General features: G+C 41.4%; 1 protein-coding gene across 1 annotated transcript in view; it reads right to left on the bottom strand.

Moving 5' to 3' along the window:
• The window catches only part of PTPRR (protein tyrosine phosphatase receptor type R), a 191,062-nt gene that overhangs the window by 65,704 nt on the left and 99,234 nt on the right, over positions 1-26,124 (bottom strand). Inside the window, exons 3-6 of the mRNA XM_061637817.1 lie at positions 15,506-15,619; positions 12,474-12,626; positions 10,979-11,089; positions 8,433-8,695 (exon numbers count right to left, since the gene is read on the bottom strand). Of these exons, the coding sequence (XP_061493801.1) occupies positions 8,433-8,695; positions 10,979-11,089; positions 12,474-12,626; positions 15,506-15,619 (641 nt within the window). The remainder of the gene's footprint in view (positions 1-8,432; positions 8,696-10,978; positions 11,090-12,473; positions 12,627-15,505; positions 15,620-26,124) is intronic.

Genomic DNA, 26,124 nt, shown 5'->3' with positions numbered 1-26,124 from the left:
ATGAGCGCTCCCTCCCTGCAATCAGGTGGTAGGGAGAGATAGAGCTGAGTGTCATCAGCATATTGATGACATTGTACTCCAAATCTTCCAGCGGTTTCATATAAATGTTAAAGAGCATGGGAGACAGAATGGAACCTTGCGGTACCACAGGCCAGTGGCCAGGGGGTCGAGCAGTAGCAGTAGTCTCCCAGCACCACTTTCTGGGTCCTGTCTGTCAGGTAGGACTGGAACCACCGTAAAACAGTGCCTCCCAATCCCATCCCAGCTAGACGGCCCAGAAGGATACCATGGTTGATCATATCGAAGGCCGCCAAGAGGTCCAGCAGCACCAACAGGGATGCACTCCACCTGTCTGATGCCCAGCGTAGGTCATCAAGCAGAGCGACCAAGGCAGTCTCTGTCCCATGGCCAGGCCTGAAGCCTGATTGAAAATGGTCTAGATAGTCTGATTCATCCAGGAAAACTTGGAGCTGAGCAGCCACAACCCTCTCAATCACCTTGCCCAGAAAGGGGAGATTAGACACTGGGTGGAAGTTGTTAGGATCCGCAGGGTCTAACGAAGGCTTCTTTAACAAAGGTCTTATCACAGCCTTCTTCAACAATGTTGGCATAGAACCTTCCTTTAGGGAGGTATTAATTAAATATGCCAACCAGTCAGCCACTCCCCCTCTGGCAGATATGATTAACCAGGATGGGCAAGGGTCAAGGGAACAAGTAGTGGCCCTCGATTCTCCCAGAATCTTGTTCACATCCTCAGGCTTTACAAGCTTAAAGTATCCATAGAAAAATGACAAGAGGAAGCTTCGGGGACATCTGGCACAACTGTAGTTAATGAGGAGTCCAAGTTAGTCCGAATGTGAGCAATTTTATCTGCAAAGTGCCTCGCAAACATGTCACAGTGAGTGACTGAGGGCTCAGAGTCTAATGTAGGGCCAGAGCCCAAAAGACCCCGGACCACCCGGAAAAGCATCAGATGTGGAGACATTTTAGGAAAAGGTGTCAAACATTCACTTGCTGTCGGCTCTATAGATAATAGTGTAGGACATCACAGTTCTGTTCCTAACATCCCAGAGCCTTGGCTATGGTTAAGATCCTCAAAAAACTATTGTACTGATTTTGGGATTAGACTAAATGAGGTTTTTTGGGTCCCCTCCAATCCTGTGATTTTATAGCTGTATGGCTGGATCCTGCAGAAAAAGAGGTTGCTAAAATGGTCAAACTAGTTTCTTTATTAAGTGAAAGAGTAATCTAAATCTCAGCTTGACAGTGGCAGTCTGTGATCCATCAGCAGAGCCACTGCTGCATCCTCAGTCCTGTTGCTCATGCTGGCTGGGGCACAAAGCAAAGCAGGCAAAAGCCTACTATGGACTGTGCCAGCCTGGATCAGCAGCCCAATGCTGCAAATGATAGCAAAGGAGCCATCTTGGGATCCAGTGGATCCCAAGCTGGCTCAGCCTCTCCCCCATAGAATGCTCCATTTTGGGGCTTTCTGTGGGCTGCCACTGGTGGGCAGAATGTCCCGTTTCAGCAAGCAGAATGGGGAGCTCTGCAGTGCCAGAGCTGTTCTGAGTGAGGCAGAGGGAGGCTCCCATCACATCTAACATCTCACACATCATGGTAAGATTGGGTGCTTGGATTTTGCCCTAACAGGTCTGTTAAGTATCTGATTTGTAATGTACACTAGTGGAATGAGTTGTCACAGAAACTCACAGCAGGAAACCCTTCTGGAAGGTGAGCAAAAGGTGGCAGGACTCTCCCCCTCCCCTGGCTGGTGGTGGTGACAGCAAGATGTCTGTGTATCCAGTTTTGGGTCTGGAGCTGGAGGCAGAGAGGCCTGACTCGCTCTCTGTGCTGGATCCAGTACTTTGGCATTAGGGAGCCCCTCTAAAAACTTAATGGGGAAGCAAGATCTGTGAAAATATTGATGATGTGAACCTTCCATCCATCTTATGTTCAGCTTGTATATTTGTGAAAATCATAGGTGGGGAATCTCTGGACTGTGGGCAAAACTTGGGCCATCAGGCATCCTCATTGTTGGAATGCCCTTTTGCTTTCCTTCCCTACATACTTGAACTGTAAGGTTTGGCACCCTACTAAAGATAGGCAAACTGATCCAAGAGAATTCCATAGAATAATCTGCTAGGGAATAATCACAGCGAGGGAGGGAAGAGTTAACAGGGGGTCATAGCTTTTAAAGATACAGAAGACCTCTTGGAGGCTGGGCCTGGCAACCAAGAGGTCTTCTGTATCTTTAAACGTTGTGCAGGGAGAAGGGAGAATTCCACCTATGGTTTTTCTCATTACACTGTTGCAAGAACACCTGCACTTGGCTGACTTTCTCTTCTCCTAAAGATACAGGATTAGTCTCAGGCCATGAACCTGGCAACCGTAGCTACAGGTCACTAATGAATGCACAGTATACTAGGGCAGATCCACACCATGCATTTAAAGCATATTCAACATACATTTGAAGCACATGAATCCCATCACTGAATCATGGGAACTGTAGGTTGTTAAGAGTGGTGGGAACTATAACTGTGAGGGGGAAACTACAGTTCCCAGGGGTGTTTGGGGGAAGTCATGCACTTTAAATGCGAGTTGGGTGTGCTTTAAATGTATTAGGTGGATCTGCACTACTTCATAAACTTTGCCTGCATATAAATCATTCTAATTAAATTTTAAAATGAAAATAAACTACATGGGTGACCATGGGCTACGCACCACCTCTCAGCCTAATCTGTCCCTCAGGGTGTAAACAACAGAGGGGGACCATGACCACCCCAAAGGAAGAAGGGCACTTAAAATGTAATAATAATTTACAAGCATAGTGTGAAATCAGATACATATCAAGACATAGTATGAAGAAATATTTATATAAGCATGACTGTCAAAGATTTTTATTATTTACACAACCTGTAAAAATATTTATAGTGCAATCCTATACATGTTTATTCAGAAGCGAATCCCAATGTATTCAATGGGGCTTAGACAGGGAAGCATGTACAGGACTGCAATTCAGTGATAAGGAACTTCACCCACCAAATCCAAAATTCAGAATCTTGCCACTTTAAGCTGTTTTGAAACTGTTTTATATTTGTTTTATGGTTATTGGATTTTAAATGGCATTATTTCTTGTGATCTGCCTTGCTTTCCAACCCTATCTCACAGGGTTGTTGGAAATGTCCCATATACACACACACTGAAAAATACATACACCCCATGTAATAGTTTATTGTCAAAACCAGTTGCCACTGCAGAACATTTTTTAATAGTATTAGTTCCTGCCAAATAAAAGCAGTGACATCTAAGTAAGCCTTGCCTAACTGCTTTAAAGAAAAAAAAAAGGATCAGAGGGGGAGAGAAAGATTTACAACACAATCCTTTTCTATGTTCACTCAAAAGTCCCACTGATTTATAGCACAATCCTAACCATGTCTACTCAAGTCAGTTCTACTAAATTCAATGGGTGAACTCCCAGATATTTAGAATTAGCATTGCAGATTTACTCCCCCCAAAAAATCATATTGGTAAGGTTTTCAAAACAGGTTATGAATAAGACAAATAAACTGCCCTCTTTAACAGTCCAGTAAAATTTAAACTTGTTCGACTCCTTAATTAGAAAAGTATAACACTGCAGCATGTACACTTTTTAAAACTTCTGTTCAAAAATTATTTGAAAGATAAAAAGTATAATATGCCATTTTTGCAAGTAATTTAAAAACCCTGCATGTACACTTTTATGTCTACCAAGTTCCTGCTGTGATCTTCTGTTGTAGGGCATGTTTACCCAGAAGCAAGTACCAATCCTGTACAGAGAAAGTACTCTTTATGCCACTGAAAGCTATATATTTACTGAATTCCTGATGCGAGACAAGCAGGAAAAAGAAACTGTCCTCAGAACTTGAAATGGGGTTTAGGTATTGCTATTGTCAATCACAATGCTGACTTCACTTATTGGCTAAAAACCTAAAAGGGCAGGGATTAGAGCAGCTGGTACTAACAGAAGTTGCGCGGGGGGGGCTGCGGCTGGCATTTTGGTTCATATATTTTGAACCAGACCACTTGGAAACTTAATTCTTTCTTAAAATTAAAGCTAAAAGTCCAGAGATTAAGGTGACTCACCCAGAGAGGACCCCCAAAAACTAGAGTCTCTGGGCAAAAACCAGAACCTGGCAACCCTAGTGGGAGTGATGGTGGTGAGATATGAAGCCAGTGCTCTACTGCTGTAGATGTGCAGGAAAAGAAAGTAATTGACAATTTTTAAAATTTGAAAACAAGCAGAGGCAGAGAAACTGTGGATTTAGCTAGACTAGAAGTAGGTTAGGGGGCTGTGGGGCCTAGGTTGAGCAGCTGCTTTGGGAATCCATGGTTTTGCTATCTGCTGTTCGAGTGCCTGTTTGCTTCCAATATATTCTACTTATATATTCACAAATAAAAAGGCATTATAAGCATCAGTATTCTTTCTTGTCCAAAGGGATCCACAACATGTAGTGATACCCCTGGACCTTTCACCATTTGAGGAGGTGGAAAACACTTAGAAATATATTGTTCTGCTTTTTCTTTTTAATCTTGCATTGCCTTCTAATGAAACCCAGGGGTGTCACTACTGGGGTGCGGAGGGAGCGGCCCGCACCCGGGTGGCACCATGAGGGGGGTGACACCCAGAGCCACCCCGCGGCACGCCGTTGCCTGACAAGGCTGCTCCAACTCCTCGGAGGCAGGCGAGCGGGCAGGCGAGACCGGGAGCAGCATCGGCGGGGCAAGGGAGGTGCGCCGGCATTCCCAGGCCTTCTCTGGCTGGGTGCCCCTCCGGCGCGTGCCCTCCCAGGGGCATGGACGGGGTGGCTGGCCTTGACTGCGCGGGCGCACGCACGCAAGCCCAGCCACCTCGTCCATGCCCATGGGAGGGCACACACTGGAGGTCAGCACCCCCCCTCACTCCCGCTAGTGACGCTGTTGATGAAACCTGCTATCTTTTTTTCCTATTTCACATAACATGTTATTCCAACGTAGGCTGGTAGTGGAAACAAAATCCTCACTGTTTTTCCTTGATACCACCATGTTAGCTGTTGAGAAGATGAAGAGAATTCCAAAGGTCTGCCTCTTGTAGTGTGATTAGCCACTGATGTGCAGAAGGACTTGGTTTTCCTTCCTTCGCTACAAATCACCAGGATTAGGCAAGAGTGGAATTGAACTGTATGGACTATTACTCCCTACAATATAGGTGGGAACCCTGCAGCCTCCCACTACCTTTGATGCAGCTCCCAAAACTCAGGGAGAGACAGAGAATGAATGAGGAAGAGAGTGGGATGAATGAAGGGGGAAGAGGGCAAGGGCGAGGGTTTATGTGTGGATGACAGATGAGAAAGAGAATGTGTGTGTATGTGTATGCCCCTCCAGATGTCATTTTTTTTGCACATTCATGATGATTTGTGTTGTTGATGCTGTTGGAGCAGTCACACACAATCCCGCTCTCAATCCTGTTGGTGCCTGCAGAACTTTTGGGATGGTCACACTGCTTCGCTTCCAGGCAGTGCATATCCCATAACTTCCTGCTGAAATCCCATGACCTTTCATACAACAGAAGTTCAGGTTTATTTTTGTTCTGCTTTTGTTGGTGCTGTAGCCCCTCCAGACAGCAATAATGTGGTAGCATTGGGGAAGCACTGCAGAACAAACTAAAGCTAAATTCGCCATCAATGTACTATTATTGTGTTAAGCTGCAGGATGTACCCACAATAAAACACCAGTCTGGAGTGCCCTTGTGTGTGTGTGTGTGTGTGTGTGTGTGTGTGTGTGTGTGTGTGTGAGTGTGTGTGTGTGTGTGAGTGTGAGTGTGAGTGTGAGTGTGAGTGTGAGTGTGAGTGTGAGTGTGAGTGTGAGTGTGAGTGTGAGAGAGAGAGAGGGAGGGAGGGAGGGAGGGAGGGAGGGAGAGAGAGAACGAACAAACGAACAAATGATGGGTGAGTGAATGTGGGAAAGAGAGATGAGGTGTTGCATCCACTTTCCCCACCAGTATCTGGCCCAGTCACTTTTCTCAAAAAGTGGAAAATCTTTCCCCTGGAAAGATTGCCCACCTCTGCAATACAACATGGTGTAACTTTTTTAGATTTCTTCTTTGCTCCTATCCCAAGATGTAAGAATAAATGTAAGCCAGCTGGGGCCTAGGGGAGCACGTGAATCAAAGGCACAAGAAGCCCAAGGTAAAACCAGTACTGTCTCTTGTTTTATGCCAATATAATGGACTATTTCCTGATTAATGGCCAATGGCTGCTAGATAGCAGGAGTAAAATCCACAAGGATCAACTGGTACCTTTTAGTAATGGTTACTGAGGACATTCTTTCATCTGCTAGCTCTTTCACTGTGCAGATGTCAATATTCCAAATGCTAGATTTCCTCTGCTAACATCACACACACACACACACACACACACACACACACACACACACAGAGAGAGAGAGAGAGAGAGAGAGAGAGAGGCCCTCCTCCTGACTGCTCTTTCTCAGTAACCCATCTCATGACAGTAATATTGATGAAAGATAAATATAAATGGTTTACTGAGCTGGTTAATGCAGGATACCTGCTTTATACAGGTCTGCTACATGAACACGGAAACAATGCATTAAGTACCAGGAGGGGGCATATTCTAACTTTTCAAATTAACTGTCACAAGACTTTGTCACAAATGGACTAGAAGACCCACCGACAATATGTTCTGCCTCCTCTAGATGTCACTGTCCATCAGCTAACAACATCATTGCCACACCAAGGAACACTGTCAAGCTCCCAACCCACCTCAGACTCACTTAAATAGTACTCTGGGGTGAGGTTAGAGGCTTACAAAAGATTGCTAATAATCAGGAAGCTTCTGGAAGAACTAATGCCTGGTAATAAAACAAAAGGTATGGTGTGATCCTGATTAAAAATATTTTTGCCACATTACACAATGCTTCATGCTGTGACTTTTGTACTGCATTCAAGCTGCGTTAAAACAGTTAGGCAAACACATTTTGACTATGATTGTCAAACTGATTATAGGTATTTTATATATCCTATACTTGATTGCCAGACAATGATATTCGTCTGATTGTCTAGTGTAGTGGCTACTAATGTGAGTTGCAGGACAAGATGCCTCTGGTTCAAACTTTGAGCTAGCCACAAATGACAATCCCATACACACGTACCTGGGAGTAAAATTGATTGAACTCAGTGGGGCTTACTTCTGAATATATATGCATAGGATTGCAATGTAAGCAGCCCTGGGCAAGTCACCATCACCTCAGCCTCCAACTGCAATATGCGAATGATAGTACTGTCCTGCCTTGCAGTGCTGCTATAAGGATAACTGAGATAAAGTCTTTGAATGAACACTTTAAATGCACTAAACAAATGCTAAGTGTTAATAGGTAATGGTGTCTTCTTGCTACCAAAAGATACAGCACCTGTTTACAGTTCCACATGCAGTTACAGATTTTCATATAGAAGTCTATACAACCATAGCTGGGCATATCTATATAATTGGTGTTTTCCTCTGAGAAGCCATCGTCATTCTTCCTTTTTTACTATTTTATTGTACAGAGAGAGAAAGACCAGTGGAGTCTTTCGTTCGAACGAAAGGGAAACCTGTTTGATTATTCAAAACACTTTGTGTACGCTGCTACCATTTCTGACATATCTTTGATGCAAAAACATCCATTGGTGAGATATTGTTGTCTAAAACAAGTTCCTTCTTTCTAAACAACAATTCTTTTAAATCAAATGTTTTGGAACCTATCCATCCCTCATTCTGTTGTTTGGTCTGGGCGTGCTCATTGTATTGTTCATTTATCTGCTAGCTAAGCTTAGGCACTTTAATCAACTGGAGTCACCGCACAGAATATGGATGATTTATGGAAAGTGCTTGCAGTAGAAGGTATGTTTCTAATTGATGGTTTGCCAGCAGATGTGTTGCAACAGAGGTCAGGACACGGACACAGCAAAGCAAAGAGAGTAAATTAACTATCCAGTCTAAAAAGATGATATTTTTGGATTCAAAATACAGTTGTTTTCCTCTTTGGAAATATTCGGACGCTTCCAACATTTTGCCTTCCAGAGAATCAAGGGAATTAATTGATCCATTATTGATTCCAATCATTATTTCAACAAATGGCAGGTTAAAGGTTAATTATATTCTTTGAAGTACTTGACAAATAGCATCCTTTATCATGGGGTTGGGCAACCTGTGGCCCTCCAGACATTGCTGAACTACAACTCCCATAGAACTTGATTTGATGGGTGGCATACAAGTGTAACCATTTAAATCCCTGGCCATTGGCCATGCTTGGCTGGAGCTGATATCAGCAACATTTGGAGGACCACTTGCTCCTTACCCTTGCTTTATAACCATCATGACGGACAATGGTAAACTGCATCTGCAGGGCAATAAGCCTACCTTTCTTGGAGCCCCACTGGTTTCATTTTGAAAGGTGATGGGCTGGTCGAAAGGGTGGACTTGATCTCAGGGGCAGATTGTCCTTGAGGATCTACTACAACATTTACAGGTTTTGGAGCCTGTTCGGGCTGGACCATTCTGTTTGCTGCCTTGTACTCAGACTGAGTTCTCTGCAGAGGGATGGATGAAAGGTGTATTTCCTGTTTTTTGTTCTTATCTTGCCTCACAGAAAATTGTATTTTCTCTTTCAGTCGGTACAGGACCTATTGAAAAGAGAGAGAAGAATTGATTTTATCTTAAAAAAAAGACAAACTGGATATTAAACTGGATTAAACAAGGGCATAAATCAACAGCAAAGAACTTCAGTACTGGTTTTAAAAATGCACACATTTTGTGCTATAGATTTTTTCCATAGCATATTCAGTACTTCCATTAGATAAGCCTCCGTTTGTATTGTCTGTAACTTAGGGGTATCATTTATCATACAAATTTTTGGCATTCTAGTTACTTTATTAAAGAGATAACTGAAATATAGTGGGAAATATTTGAGCCAGAATTATTGTAAAGAAAAAAAAAGCTGGGACATAATGTATAAACGTATCAAAATGTTGATCCTTTCCCTCAAAGCATGGTATTATATAGTCTTCCATACCTCTTAATAGTGCAATCTTGTACTTGTCTATTCAGAAATAAGCCCCATTGAGTTAAATGGGACTTACTCCCATGTAAATATATATAGAACTGAAACCTATTATTACAAACTTGGTTCTCATTTATTACTCCTAAAGAATGTAACTTTTAAACAAGCATTTTAAGAGATTAGGCTGTTGTAGATTCAAACAACTTAAAGATGAATGGCATTTTGTACTTTATGGAACATTACACACAGATGATGAAGATAAAACAATCACATTATTTTGCCTCTAAGAGTTTGCTTTATTTTCCTTCCTTTTAGCCATGGACCTACATTAAGGTAGAATGTCAGATTGGCATACTTGAGCTGAAGAATTAAGAAAATTTTCCCTGGCAAATTCTTAGAGAATTGGCTTTAGTTTCAAATTGGCTGCCATATTTTGAGCTCAAGTAGCCCTTTATCCCAGCCCAGTAATGATGGTTGTTTTTGTGCTGAGGTTGTCTACTAGAGCTGATCAGCAGGAAACTGAATTAAAAACATGGTACTTAATACAGTGCTAGTATCCCCTTAAGAATGCAGCAGTACCTATTGCCATGTGCAAGATCACACTGTATGTTTTCTCAGAAGCCAATTCTAGTCGGCAAAAGTGCTCCTTTTCTTTGCAATTGTCTCTTAATTAGTTGTTCTCTCCTTGCCCCTTTTCTTTAAAGCAGCTAATTAATTGCATCTTGTTCACTCACATATTGCCTTTAATTTGTGGGTTCCTGTTCCCTGCAAGGGGCTTTAAATGAGGGATGGAAATTTCTGTCGATTTCACTTCTCAGTTTCTAATTTTACCTATCTGAAATTCAGTTCTTCACATTTCTGCAGCAATTTGCGTAACTTTTTTTTATCCTCATGAAAATTCTCTAGCATTTTAGTGCACATTTCTCATAATAAACACATTTTTGTAGGCAGTAATGTACACACTTTTTGCAAGCAATTTCTCATCATATAATGCATTTTTGTATGTTATTTTCACTCATATTTATTTTTATGCACACTGTCCCCTAACCTATGCATTTTTGTAAACATTGTTGGATTGGTGACCTTCACTACAAAATTCAAATAAGTGCAAATTTCAAAGAATGGCTGTGTTTCAGTTCTCATATTGTTTTGGAAAGAGAGAATTTGATAGATTCGGCTTGAAATGTGAACTGAATCAAATTTCTTGTCAATTCCTTCTTTAATACTGTTTTCCTCCCTATAACTTAGAGCAATTGCTCATTGTTTTATTTTGTTTTCTATCTCAGTTGGGAAATAATGCTCATACAAGTTTAAACTTTGAAAAAGAAATGAACAATTGTTCTGGCTTCAAAGGGGAAACTAGTAATTAAGGCCCCCATCACTACCTCAGGGAAGAGGAATTAATTTATTAAGCACAATTCAGGAATGTGTGACTGAACAGGAATATACAATTTTTTAAAAGACAGGGAGCGAGCTATTAATTAGTCTTGAAATTTGCAGTGCAGTTCACCAATCAATGTTCACAAAAATGCATATATTATGTGAAAGTGTGCATAGAAATGAACATATGGGCAAAAAAAACATGTAAAAAGGCATTATTTGACAAGAAGTTGTTTGCAAAAATGTGTACATTAGTCAAAACTGCCTGCAAAAATGTATTTATTAGGACACATTTGCACTAAAATGCTGGAGAAATGTGGAGAACTGAATTTAAGATTGGAAAACTGAGAAACTGAGAGGACTGAAACTGACACATCTTTCCATCCCTAATGTCAAGTCCGGCCTTACAGAATTTTATATTATTTTTCATTAGTAGTTACAGACTGGAGTGCATTATGTAAATACTTCTGGCACAAAATAAGCAGGTTTTGATTTTCAGACAGATAATATAAAAAAACAGACTTACCATCAGGCATGTCACGATGATAACAAAGATGCTGAGAAATATGATGACAGCATAAAATCCTTCTTTGCTCCAGAATTTACCCGACTCGTGCTTGCCTTGCAAGACATTTTTCTTTGATTTTATAAAAGCACAAAAGCAAAACAAAATGTAATTGCACAGTTCTGGCTGCACACATGAAAGCTTTTGCCAGGTAGATATGAATTTAATTATTTATTTATTTTATCTTGTATTTTCCCATAATATAAAAAGTTTGGATCAGCCAGTACCAATCATACTTCTAATAAATGCAATACAAAAATTATCCTAATATGGCTAAAAAAGATGACTTTATACCTTCCTTAGTAAGCATTGGAAAAGTCTGTCTACCCATGCATCAAACTGTGTCAAGTTACAACCAGGTATAATTCCTTTTTGGAAATCACCAGGTTCAGCAGGTGAGAAGGTAATTGAAATTGCTTGCACTTTCAGCAAACCTGTTGCACATCTCCTCCCACAGCAACTTCAATAAGCTCTATACAATGATGCTAATTTGTGAACCTTACAGAGAACCAAAAGCAAGGGCAAACAAAATCTTAAGAAATATCTGATAAGCAAAGAAAACTAGGGTATAAAAACAAAAAACAAAAAAATCCACTATGGTTTGGATCCAGAATAAGTTAGGTGAATTTAGGTCCCTTTGAAAAAGTTATATCATGACTTAAGTTATGAGTATTTTTTTCCAATGGAAACTAAGTGCAACCTACTTAGTCTGGATCTAACTTTATGTCTATATGCTGGTGTTTCACAAGGCACTTTTAGTTTGTTACAGCCCTTCTCTGTTCATACATCCTGAAATTGAGAGAACTAAAGTTTTGTTCACCCTGAATTGCACTGTTTAGTTGTAGTGCATGCATGTATGTTTGGATATCCAAAATTATGTACATTTTGTTTCAAATAAGCTAAAATCTAAAATACAAGGCTTGCAAATCTCAGGTCAAAATAAAACAATTAAGTTTTAAGGTGCCACAAAATTCTTTGTTATTGTTTTGATTACCATTTGGCTCAGCCTTGGATCTTTTCCCCATATTCAACAGAAGTCCTATGCAGACATTTGGTAACTCTGGGTACCAAACATTCCAAGTAAATATGTGAGGCTTTTTGTACTCCTCAATGCTCTATCCACATTCCTGGATGACATGTGATCAGCATCAGTCTGCTGGAAGCCATGGCGTCTGTCCTTTCAGAGGAAACCCTTAATGCAAAGAAGCGGTCCCTTTCCGACTGATGCCAATTATGTCTCAGCTTTAAGCAGCAGGACTAGCCCCATGCATTCTCACTGGTCTCCACATGTGTTCAGTACCCATTAGAATCTTATGTAAATTTGCATTTTGGCATGACTAGGAGTATACGTATCTGCTATGCATTATAGTCACATCAGTACTTCCATTTTAAAATGGTAAGAGCACACATGAGACATATATTGTGAAATGAGATGTAGCATGTTATGATTGCGTACCTCTGGAGAGACTTCAGTAATTCCAAACTGGGATAACCTCCGGTGTAGAATATTGATATTAAGAGACCTCAGGATTTCTTCTGATGGGAGTGTGTCAGAAACACTTTTTCTATTTATTGGGGATACAAAGAGCTCAACACAGTTCTTCTTGCCCTGGCAGAATTAGAGAACATAAATAAGGGCAGGATGTCTGGCTCTAAAAGAAACCCTACTAACAGCAAAATATGAGATGATCCTAAATTTTGCTCTTCTTACAAGTGTTTAAGAGAGAATAGAGATGGGTGAATTCCCCACAGTCCAAATCAGAATTTTTGGATTAAACAAAATATGTACCAAGATGTCCAAATTGAGTGTGCTTGGTATTTTGCACATCCAGAATGGCACTTCAGATGTTTTAAATTCCCTCCTCCTTGTGCTGTGCTTAAAAGTCTCTAGATTTGTGCACAGTGATGATTGTCACACCAGGGCAGAAGAGCCTCTGGGAAAACCTATAGTTACCAAGGGGCCTGATCCAGATCTATTTTGAAGCAGACAGATTCCAGAGGTCCTGGAATTTAAATTCCACACGGATCCAAGAGAATCAAACACCCCAAATCTACTGCTGGTTTCACATGAATGCTGGAATATGATGTAGCAGAGAGCATGCCCATGCAATGTCCCAGACATGATATTAATATGGGGTTGCAGTTCATTTCAGTGAGGTTGTAGCCATTTATGTTGATGCAAATGTTTAGGAGTGAGGTGCAAGCCATCACTGTGAAAATAAAAACAACCAGAGGCTAAATATAGGGGTTTTCAAATCCATGGATGAAATTTTGTGATTCACTTCCTTTACTGTAATAGGAGCTACTTATTTACAGTTTTAATGTGTCATGTTACCCTTAAGCAAATAATCTAAAACTGAATTCACACCATCATAAGGATTTTAGATCATACATTTGGACAACTTCAACTTCATCTAGTTTGCTCCAGCAACTCTGACTACCAGAAAAGCAGGGATTTCATCCTGATCATAGTGGCACATGTGACATACAGTAAATAAGCCACCAAGCTACAGGACCCTGAACTCTCAAATGATAAGGTAAAAAAGTGGCAAATGAATCTACAAATATCTGATGTAAAGTTAATAAATTTAAATGTGAACCTCTCACATTTGTGATTCCCTTTACATTCAGATTGCATTGCAATGTTCTTTTGAATCAGTAGTGGGATTTTATCTGGCCAAATTCAGCCATGGCTTAGCACAGTGTGGCTGTCTCTCAGCCAATGCACATACATCTAATGTCATTAACAGGAACACATTGACTATGTACTGTACTCCACAATCGATTACATTTTTTTAAATGATTTGCGCCTGCCTGACAGAGAATTGTACATGTGAAGCACAATATCATGTGTCTTGTTGCTAACCTATCGCCAGTTTGCAGTGCCGGTCAATGATCTCTGTGGGACCAGTTCAACCTGGTATGTTCTGCAGAACTATATTAGTAAGAACAGATGTAAAAACAACCAGGACTTTATATATATGAACTTCTCTGCATGGTAGGTAGCATCCAGCAGGGTTGGGGAACCTTTTTCAGCATTTCCTTCTGGGCAGCCTTCTGAGGGCCACCTGCCAGTGTTGGGCAGAGCTAGAGGCAAAAGTGGGCAGAGCAATTTACTTTGTACCTGCTGTATCTACCTTTCTACAGTAGCTTAGCTTCTACACACGCTTTCAATCCTCTGTCCAGATAAGCAACATGCATGATCAAGGACACCTTTCAGCCAGGGAAAGTCACTTGGGGTACGTAGCAGAGCCAGTGAGGGATATGGCCTGGGGACAGTTCCAAGGGCCAGATAGAGAGGTCTGGAGGGCTGCATTCAGTCTTAGCCTGAAGTTCCCCACACCCAATAGACAGAAAAAAGAGCCCCCCAAAATGAACATGCAAGATCACCCTTAAATCTGTGGACCTCTTAAATTCACCTCTCAAAAATCTGGAGCAAATTTCACAGCTCATTCATCATCCAGGATTGTATTCAAGTAAACCTTACTCAGAGTAGACCCAGTGAAATTAATGAATCTTAGTAATATTTATCAACTTTAATGAGTCTACTCTGAATAGAACAAGCATTGAATACCACCCTGATATGTGTTTTACTACATGCCTGCCATATACCTATTAACTTTAGGTTGTTTTAAAATTTGTTTTAATGTCATATTTTGTAATTGTTGTAACCCGCCCTGGGACTTTTGGGTGAAGGGCAGCTAATAAAGGATGATGATAACTACTACTACTACTACTACTACTACAGAAGGAATATAAAACCAGGATTGAGTCACCAGAAGGGCTGTTCCTCAGTGGTAGATCACACATGCTTATGAAAAAAATCTCTGGTTCAATACCTGGTATCTCCAGGTAGAGCTGGGACAGACTCCTCTCCAAAAAACCTAGAGAGCTGCTGATAGTGTTGATAAAACTGAATCAGATGGACCAGTGATCTGACTACTATAAGGCAGCTTCTTATGACCACTGGTGGAATGTTTGTTTTGCTCATAGTGAAGGTGTTGTGTGTAGTACTTCTGAACTCTACCATGGACTGTCTGGGCACGGTGTTACTGAACCCATACCTAGAAAGTTTGCTATGTTTCCTGGAAGACCTTGTACATAACCCATTCAACATACGCAGTGGCAATTCAGGATGCAAATAAAAGAAAGGGGGTTGATCATATACAGTGTGATCATGTGACTTGATCTTCATCTCCAAACTGGCTCTATGATGGTCAAGGTCTGTGCTAATTTTGGTACTCAGGACAATCTTGGGGAGAGGGAAAGTGCTGTTATATTTTCATACTCATGCAAACATGAGGTATACATAAACTGGGACTCTCTAGAAGAACAAGCCATGCCAAAGAGCTTCAGTGGCCATAAAGTGTTACCTTTGCAATCAACAGTTAAAGGGATTTTTTCACAGTTAAGAACTCTGCTGGGTTTTATTCCCAGAGCATGAAAACTAAGGAAAGCAAATTGTCACACAAAATGCTCACCACTTACAATGAGTCTGTTGATATGCACTTGCTGGGGCAGCAGTCCTAAAGCTGCAGCCATTCCTTGGCGGAAAATCCAAAGCAACGTGATATTCAGCTTGTTTACATCCATTTGCAGAGTCTGCAAAAGAAACCCCAAACAGACAGATGCCAATCTTGTAAAGCACACACAGTTCTCTGCTAATGAATTGTGCACGTGGTTTTTTCCAGGACGATGACCAGCTGGGCCAGCACTACCATTAGGCAAAGTGGTTTAGGAGTGCCATGAAAAGGCAGCAAATAGTTTATTTAATTTATTATCATGAAGGTGCTTGTGGGGTTTTCTGCTTCAGGTGCCCAAATAACTTGACTGTCCTTGGGTACTCTGCACCTGGACAGGGGACAGGTTGACATTTGCTTGACAGGGGAGGGAGTGACTCCTCCCTCAAGCAGTACAATATTATGCTAACAATGTGTGAAGTCAATTTGCATTTGAAATAAAGAAAAAAGTTTGGGGGAGGCTTGGAGGTGGTAGGAAGCTTCCAGTGTGTTAAAGGTTGTTAGTTTAAAGAATGTTGATAGCTGCTCTTCTCAGTTCATGGTGAGGTCAAGAAACATCAGCAGAAGTTCTGTGGTTGCAGTCTCAAAACATTAACTGAGGAGTAAGTCCCCCAGGAATCAATCAGCGTGAAAGCAGCAGGGCAGCTGCCAGTGTGACAGCTCTAAATGAAACAGCATTACATCAAATAAGTGCAAAGGCTTGCTTCTGACTACCATTTTACTTCCTAGGCATAAAGCAATAGAGTGCAAAATATGTTGGTTTTACATGCTTATTTCCTGAGTTGTGGTAATGACTCTGAACATTCCTTGGTAGATTTTGTTTGTTTTATTTCTGGTGCTTGACTTTTAATTGTGATATTTTTAAGACTATAAACTGCTTAAATATTTTATTGGAATATCAAGTGGTATATAAATTAGTTGAATCATGATCTAAATGATAACAACACAAAATACCATTTACATCTTGGGTATTCTTTGAATGATAGCAAATCACCAAGACTGAGTTCATTCTGATTTTTTTTTAATTTACAGATATTTACAGACTATTAATTTCACAAAGGAAGTGTTGAACTATCCACAGTCAGCCAACACTAATTAATCATATTATTCCTTACTGATCTGTACTGTTTATCATTTATGGCACTTGTTCCCTATGGAGAATACAGTTTTGAATGTGTGGTACGAGCTGGCAGCCATGACTATATAAGCCTAAAGGGGTGGAAGGTAGTCACCCTGGAGGACATGAGTTCCCAGTGCAATTTATTAATCTAGCTACTGCAACTGTTAGCGACAGTTTCCAGGTTGCTGTGCTTTAGGCTATACTGTGATGGTTTTTACATTGGCAATAACGCCCTGGCAAGACGGAGTTAAAAATAAACAGAAAGTTGCTAAGGTAAAATCAGCGTAGTAGCAACATCACTGATTTCTGTATGAGGACAGAAGGACAACTGGGTGATTTGAAAACAGGAGGGAAAGTGCCGTTCAAACCATAATACATATATCCAGTGTGAAAGGTATGGATGCATGCTCAGTTTGTCTGGCATAACAGAGGAATGCATTTACCATAGACAGTCACAGGTCAATTCATTTATCATGGAGAGCCACACAGGTGAATCCATGGAAAGCCACATAGGAAAAGTAATTTACTATGGAACACAGCTCTTCCTCAGTATAAACAGCTGTTTGTAATAAACATATGTGGCATAAGTGGAACATCATACTGGGAAATGTATTTTCCCAATGATTCTATTTCAGCCTTCCACAAACTGGTGTCCTCCAGAAGTTCTGAACTACAACTTCCATCATCCTTGACTATTGGCCATGCTGACTGGGGCTGATGGGAGTTGGAGTCCAACAACATCTGGGGAAGGCTGTTCAAGCTGATGGAACCAAGGGGTACAATCAGGCACTAAAGCAGTCTTCCCCAACCTGGTGGTCTCCAGATGTTTGGGGCTACAGCCTTCATAGTCAATGGCTAGGGGTGATGGGAGCTGTAGTCCAAAACATTTGGAGGGACAATTCTGAGGTTGGGGAAGGCTGCATGAAAGGCTCCCAAGATTTACCTCTATTCTTCTTCATCTGTGCTATATCTACCTCTTTGTGGACATTCCATAAAGCTCCAGTGTTCATCAGGCAGGCTTCTAGAGACACAGCTGCAGAGAAGCTGTGGGCCTGAAAATCTGCATACCTCCACCCCCCAAGTTTATGCATTAATGAAGAAGTGGATAGCTTTACCACTGAAGGGACAATAAACAATTCTGCAGCAATCAGTTAACCAGACTACATGAAAGGAGTAAGATCAAAGAAACCTGACCAATCAAAATCTGGATGAAAAGAACTGGTTACCATTTAACTGATGAATATATTGTGTGTAGGCCACATCCACACCATTCATTTAAAGCACTCTTATACCCCTTTGTCATAGCTTCCCCCAAAGAATCCTGGGAACTGTAGTTTCTTAAGGTGCTTGGAGTTGTACCTCTGTAAGGGGTAAACTATACTTCCCACAATTCTTTGGGGGAAGCTATGGCTGTTAAAGTGATATCACAGTGCTTTAAATGTATAGTGTGGCTATGGCCTAAGGCTTAGTGCACAGAGACTAAATGTGTGTGCCGGCCAAGCAGGGTGGATGTGAGAAATGCCATGACATTTCCCTTACATGGATAAAAACCTTCATTTCCTCTTAAAATAGCAATTTTAACAAGCTAACCCACTGATCCTTTCAGGCTCCCGCATTCTGGTTTAAGTCACAGGGGAAGAAAAAAAATATACCAGAGATATTTTTTTAAATACAGCTTGATTTCGGTACTTATACCCAACTTTGCCTTGAAAAATTTCTTTAGATTCCTCATTTGATTATACATTTCCTCCAGGGAGCGCAATCTAATTGAGCATGAGATGGTAGGAAGCTGTGTAAAAAAACGGGCTGAGATATAGTTCAAGCATGTTTTTAAAAGTTTCAACTCTTGCTGTGTGATTCTGGTTTCCTCTTTTAAAAAACATGAAGTAATTGGCAAGTGTGATCTATCGTGGAAGCAGAAGATCACATATAATAAAGAGAAACAGGAGGGATGCTGAGCCCAGTTGTACATCTAAGCTGTCGTCCTTTGTATGTTGCATGTGTGGGTATTAGGAAGAGTTTATAAACAGTGTTTGCAGCAGTGAAATCTTGTTTTAAACGCTGAAAGCCTTCTGCAATCCTTGGAATAATGCCATCTTTCAAGTGTGTTTAGTGCAGTAACATATATTTAGATTGCTTTAAATCCCTCCACCCACCTACCCACTGTAATTTATTAGAGCATTAAAATATGAGGCAACTATCACTGTGGCTGCATTCACAAATCTCAGCTTAATAAACCAAGAGATATGCATGAACTTCATGCACCTACACAGAGCCCATGTGCTTCCACTTTGCTCCTTTGTTTGGCTCAGGTGAATGAATAAGCTAAGAAACTACAGTTATAATAGTTTCCAGGGATGACTAAACTGGGAACTATAGCTAATGGCTCAGGATCTGGAATTCAACTCAATACACAGCCGCCTGAAACTCATGTATATTAAGCCAAGATTTGATAGCACAACTGCAGCCATACTGTATATATTCCCATTCTTTCATAATGCCCCCTAAACAATCTTCTCAGCACATCTGAGCAGGGGCATTCTTAGATCTTTAAAAGACTTGGGGCACAGGCCTATGGTACAAATTTGCATTAATATTTTCATATGCTAATTTATATCTATCTATGCAAATCTGGGCCAACATTTGGAGTTAAAGACAACCTATAAACAAAGAAAAAAATTATTTATTTATCATTTGATTTATATCCCGCCCTTCCTCCCAGCAGAAGCCCATAAATAAGTTTAAAGAAAAAATGGAGGATGGGGCAGGAGAACCAGAGCCTGGTGTAAAGACCTAGGGCTCAGGCTCCCTGGCTACCCATGGACAACATCCCTACTTCTGTGTCAGTTCCGCTGAAATGAATAGGGGTAATGTGGGATCAGTGGTTGTTGACCTGCAGCCATAAATTGGTCCACCAAGTATGGCACTTGACCAGCCTCTATTGTAGATGTGGCACATTCATGGAGGATAAGATTAATGGTTACTAGCCACGGGCTATGCTCTACCTCCACTGTCAGAGGCAGTATTCCCCTGAATGCTAATTGCTGGGGATCGCAAGTGGGGAGAATGCTGTTGCACTTAGGTTCTGTTTGCAAGCTTCTCATAGGCATCTGGTTGGTCACTGTGAGAACAGGAAGCTGCACTAGATGGTGTTTTGTCTTGATCCAGCAGGACTCTTTTGAAGTTCTTATGACACATTTAAGAACTCCACTAAAATGAAAGAAGGCTTCCAGCAGGAGTCGGTGGTAGACCCCATAGTTAATGAAACCAGGGTTTTGAAGCTCAAAAGCACTCATTTTGACACTGAAATCCACATTTCAATTTTGCAGAACGATGTTGAAAGCATCATCTGCTGGGCTATGAAAGCAGCAAAGCAACAATATCAATATCTGTTTAAAACGGTTATTAGCAGTGAGCAGATGGGATGTTTCCTCCATGTAGCACTAAAGACTAAACAGTTCCAAGGCATTATTCATTCATTACGGTTGTTAGCACCAGTAGGAAATTTTCCACGCAATAGTGCTGGTCTATGTTTGAGTGGCTTATATGTTTTATGGTGGTCATGTAGAGTCATGAAGAAGTGTTCAGTGGCCACGATGTCACAACTGGTACAACATCTGAAGCAGAAAAATGCCTGCATTTCCAGAATGCAAAAGTTCTTCATGGTTGTAACTGCCTGTCTTTTAATAGCTGGGATGGAAATTGGCAACCTATTGAATCTACAGAAAATGCTTACTATACCACTAATGCAGAAAATGCTTATTATACCACGATCTTATTCTAGAACTGACAGATAACAGAGGAACCATAGGTCTCTAAAGTTGCAATCCTTTGCACACTTACTTATAAGTCCCACTGAAAACAGTGGGATCTTCTTCTGAATACCGTAAATATGCATAGGATTGCACTGGGATGAGACAATGTCTTGTGAGCCTCAGCCTCTTTTTAGAAACTGTAGGTCCTAAATTTGGGTTTTATATAATATGTTCAGGATTGCTTGTAAATCTCTGCTCTGTTTTGACAATCTCATATTTTCTAAGAGAATTTGCATCATGGGATAGAACATATGTGTTGAAACACTTTGGTGATAAGAAAGGTCCCAGCCACTACTAACATCATTATGTCTACTGTACTAACTGTGTTAATGATTTTAATTATATACCTACACAGCACTGTATAGCCAAGGGTGGGGAATCTTTTTCAGCCTGTGGGCTGCAGTCCCTTTTAGACAACCTTCCAGTGGCCATATGCCAGTGATGGGCAGGACCAGAAGCAAAAGTTGGTAGAGCAATTAATATTACTTTTACTTTTGTTCAGTAGGCTTGTTTTTACACACATCCCTCTCTATCTTCCATCCAGGCAAGCAGGGGGCATTGTCAGAGTTCAAGGGCCCATTCTAGCCAGGAGGTTGCAAAGCTGGCCCAGTGGGGGGAATGGCCTTGAAAAGTGGGGTGTGGCTAGGGATTGGGTGTGGCCTAGGGAGAGTCCCAAGGGCTAGATAGAGAGGCATTGAGTGGCACATTTAGCCCCTGGGTCTGAGGTACCTCATCCCTGGTGTAGCCCCCTTTCAGAAGTGTGCCTGGGGCTCTTCCTGTTCAATAAATGCACAAGAGACCATGGTGCAGCAGCAAGCCCCCAGACCCATCATACATGCATTCCGATGCACATTTCCAGGGTGCCTACATAATGCACATTCATGTATTTTCATTTATGTAATTTGTCTACAACATGTCTAGCTCTACCTTCATTAAATGTAATCCCACAGCGGGGTACAAGTTAAGAAAACCTAATACGTAATAAGTAATACAAATAAAAGCATAATTCATGTAAAACCAATATAACCATAAAGCAATAAACTACAAAACAACAGTCTAGAGAGGGCACACATCCTTCTCCATATATAAAGTTTAACCCAAGGCCAGGGGGAATAAATGTGTTATTAACTGGTGCCCAAACCCCATCAGGGTTGGTGCCAGTTGAACCTCCACAGTTGGGATGCCAATACTGAGAACACCCTCTCACATGTTGCCATGTAGCAGATGCTTGACAAATAAGGCCCACTTAAGAGACCATCCTCGCTAGACTGTAACATACAGGCAGGTGTACAGCGGCAGGTGTTCCATGAAATACCTAGCTTCTAAATCATGCAGAGCTTTATAGTCTCTTAAACTTGAATATGGCTCCATAGCAAACTGGCAGCTAGTGCAGCTCATTCAGAATCAGCGTAATAAGTTATCAGCAGTCTGCCCTGGTTAATAGTAATCTGCATTAGTGGCAGCTTGCAGACCAATCCCAAAGGCAGCTCCGAGTAGAGTACATTGCAATAATCCAGATGAGAGGTGATATAGGAGTGGGCATCTCTTTCCATGAGTGGAAACTCAAATATACACACACACATACTAGGAGGGCTCTGCCCCCCTTACTGCTTTGCTCACCAACCCCCCACCCCAAACACACACACTCCAGGCACCCCCACAGACACTCACACACTCTGAAACTCACACACTTGGAAATGGACTCCCCAGGCACTCACAAATGCCCCCCAGAGCACTGCACTCCCTTTGCCACCCCATTGCAATTCCCCTCAATGCCTCCAGACAATGGTGTGTAGCGCCTGCCATGGTCTCACTAATGCTCCTCACCTGTTCCTGTGCTGCATCACTGTCCCACCATTACCCTGCAGCTCCACACAGCATGCCTAGGCGCCTCCCCACCTAATGTATTTACCTTTGTTCTGCCCAGGCTACTGGAGAGCTTGTCCTCCCCCTAGATGCTTGTCTGCTCACTCCACATCCACCCACTTGCCTCCCTTACTCCCCCACCTCCCCCACAGGTGCTCTCTTGCCCGCCCACCTCCACCAGCCATCCTTGCTTCATTTGGCGCCCGCATGTGAGCGCACACACACACACCAATAATTGAAATTAAAAATGACTATTAATAGCCTCTTTCTTATCATTCTGAAAGTTCATACAACACTGTAAAAAATGTTTGAAAGGAAATTAGAGTTCAAGACTGCTGTTACCACCATTTACTTTCATGAACTTGCCTCCTCTCGGCACAATAAATCACAGACCTGGATAAACTTCATGTAAGGTTTAGAGGCTTGAAGCCATGTGCAACGTTGATTAACTACATTCTAGTTGTGGTTGTTTACCTTGTACTTTGTTTACCTTGTTGTATAAACTTTGCCGATAAGAACATGAATGAAAAAGCAAGCATTTCATTTCAAGGTGGGGAGGTGTTGCTTTTGGACATTTAATGCTTATATTTTTCTTTCTAGGTACATCTGATAAGTGGCATTTTGTGTGTGGGCATGTGTTCTTCTCTCAAGAAAGGCACCCAAACACTGGCTTAGTTTCAGAGGTAATGGGTTGTATCTAAAGCTGCGCAAGCCAACTTCCACTCACACAGTGCGACTTCCTCTCCTCTCCCCTGCACAACTCCAACATCTGCTCTGGAGAGTCCCCCAACCCTCTGGAACTGATTTTGAGGGCAGGGGGAAGCTGGAGGGGACAGGAGAGGAAGAGAAAAATAACAACAAATGATGGGCTCCTCCAGATAACCTGTTTGTTAAGCATTCATCCTGATTTGCTTGCATAAAGCTTATGTGGAGGTTAGACTATGTCTGGTCTTTGTTGGTTCAGAGCAGGGCAATGAAATACGAATATGACAAAGAACATTCAACCTGATTTGCTTGTGGCTATTTCTACATCTTCCCATTAATAATGTGTTCATCTCACCGTTTTCATTGCATTTTCCTATTACTGTCCTAACTGCACCAAGTTCATTTTTGTTTTTTAAAAGTGGATTTGTTGTGCTCAGGTGACAGAGCACTTTAGTCTACTTTAATTGTGCAAACCTAAATTTCTGATATGCGCTTGAATCCCTCCCACAAAATAGTGGCAGTCTGGGCTCTGCAGGCACCTTATGATAATCAATGGAAGTCCTGCAGGATTTCAACATGAAGTTATGGGCCATGCACTGACAGGAACTGAAGTAGTATGCCCACCCAAAGACTTTTGCAGACAGAAATAGTATTGAAAGCTGGATTGTGTATAACCGCCCCAACACCATCATGAGCACAAATCATCATGGACACTGAATAAAAAAGACATCTGGAGGGAACCTTGATCTTTCCTTGCACGTTAATTTATAAACTTGTCAGATTAAAATACCAAGACAGAAGCATAAAGTGACAAGCATGTTGTTAATGACTTTATGTTATAAATATTTGGAAGGGTGCTTGAATGTTTTCTACTGGATAGGTTTTTACTAGGGTTGCCATATTCCAGTCCCACAAATCTGGGCAGGCTAATTTGCATATTATGCAAAATATTTGAAAATTATGCAAATGAAGCATATTAATAGTTGCATTATCCAGGTGTTTTGTTTTTTTACCTAGTAATTACCAACAAAAACCGAAGGAATATGTGAGAAATCTTTTTTTAAAAAATGTACATTTTAAGCCTTACATTCCTAGGCTTTAGTTTCCAACATAAAGAATATTTCTTTATGTATTAAGAAGATTTATATCTTGCCCTTCCACAGTTAAAAACAGAGCTCAGAGCAACTTACAAATGTAATAAAAACAATAAAAGTGTAACTGAAAAGTTTGGGAACCCTTGGTGTAAGGCATCTGCCTATGTTCCTATGCTGCTCTTATCCCTCATTTAGGTGCCTAGGATGCACACATGTGGATGTACCTCTTTACAGTTAAAGTGATTCTTAATAATGTGCTATCTGCTTTAGGTCTCCAGACACAAGGTTGCATAGGTGTTTATGGGCGTGACCGTAAAATATTTTGTGAAGTTCAAGTTCTATATGACATCATTTAGTAAATGAGCTTAGGATCGCACCAATGGCATTTCCAAATATGTACTTTCACACAGACTTTGGTTTTCTATAACACAGTGTTTGTCCAAACCTTCACACTTGGGGGGGGCACTACTTGCACACTCCTTCCATAAGCACATCAAGGTTAGATACACACCTTAACCAAGACACAGACAACAGGGCATTCAAAACAAAAACTCCTATTTTCTGAAGAGTAAGCTCTTCCTTGGGAAAGTATTATTATTATTATTATTATTATTATTATTATTATTATTATTATTATTATTATTAGCATTAGCATTAGCATTAGCATTAGCATTAAAATACCATCTTTTCTCCAAGGAGCTCAAGGTGGAGTACACAGTTCTGACCCTTCTCATTTAATCACCACAACAACCCTGTGACAGGTTAGGCAGATGGGCAGCGACTGGCCCAGGATCACCCAGCAAGCTTCATGGCTGAGTAAGGATTCAAACTCTAGTCTCTCAGGTCTTTGTCCAACACTCTAAGCACTATGCCACACTGGTTCTCAACTTTGAAAACTCACTCACACACACCTGATTTCAAAGAAAGCAAGACCTGCAGACAACAGGTGATCTGTTTACAGGTCTGAGCTGGCCAATTCCCCTGCCACCCCCGCACTTCCAAAGGCTGCCTTCACCCAACTCACAAAGAGAGACTTTATTACCAGCAGCAGCCTCCTGGGAAGAGTGAGGAGCTCGAATCAGGAGGTGGGAGAGAAGAGAAGAAGGGAAACCATACCTCCAACTTGCTGGGCAGGGCAGAAGAGGAGGAAAGTGGGTGGAAGCTGCAGACACTTTAAAGCAAAGGTTGCTGCTACTGCTGCTGCTTTGCTCTGGAGGTGACTCCCCCATCCCTGGTTGCTTGGTTGGAGGCTGCGGTCTGCTAAGGCACAGAGCTCACAGCTCAGTGTGCATGTACACACATAAGCTAAAGCTAAGGGAGAAGGGGATGGTTTTTTTTGTCAATTTCATTGTTTCTTGTCAATTGCACCCCTCTCCCAGCTTCAGATGGAGGGATGTAATTGACAGGAAACTGATTAGAGGCAAACAGAACTCCCATGTGCTTTTTGCATTATCAGCGAATTGGGTTGATACAGATTTAAAGGCAAAATAGCTCCCTCTCTGCGGCTTGGCACCCGCCTAGAAAATCTGGACCACCTAATGGGTTAAAAGTGGGCACTGTGTAGCAGGGCTATAATTCAGGTAAAACCTGGCTAACTGGGCAATATGGCAACCCTAGTTTTTACCAATGTGAAACATTTCCCCAAAAGAATTAAAAGCCCTCTTTCATTCGCGTGAATGGAAGTGAATACAGTAGATTAAGTATTCTAGGCTGCTTTCACACAGCACTTTATTCCATTATTCTGATGGTTTCTTACCTCGTAATTTGTGCATTATATTTGACCTTTCACACAAAGTAAAAGCTATTTCCAGAAATCTAGTGGAATATAGAAGTTTAGCACTAATGTTTGTGATAAATAATACCAGAAACAATCTGTTTGCAAGCCTGGGAACCTGGAAGATTGTGGGAGATTTGCACTAGCTGCAGCTGCTCACATGATAGGCATCCTGGCATGCAATGCATACCTGCCCTTTAGATGCACGCCAGT

This window comes from Rhineura floridana, chromosome 8 (genome assembly GCF_030035675.1).
Source record: "Rhineura floridana isolate rRhiFlo1 chromosome 8, rRhiFlo1.hap2, whole genome shotgun sequence".
Classification (NCBI taxonomy): Eukaryota; Metazoa; Chordata; class Lepidosauria; order Squamata; family Rhineuridae; genus Rhineura; species Rhineura floridana.
This window is presented reverse-complemented; position numbering and strand designations above follow the sequence as displayed.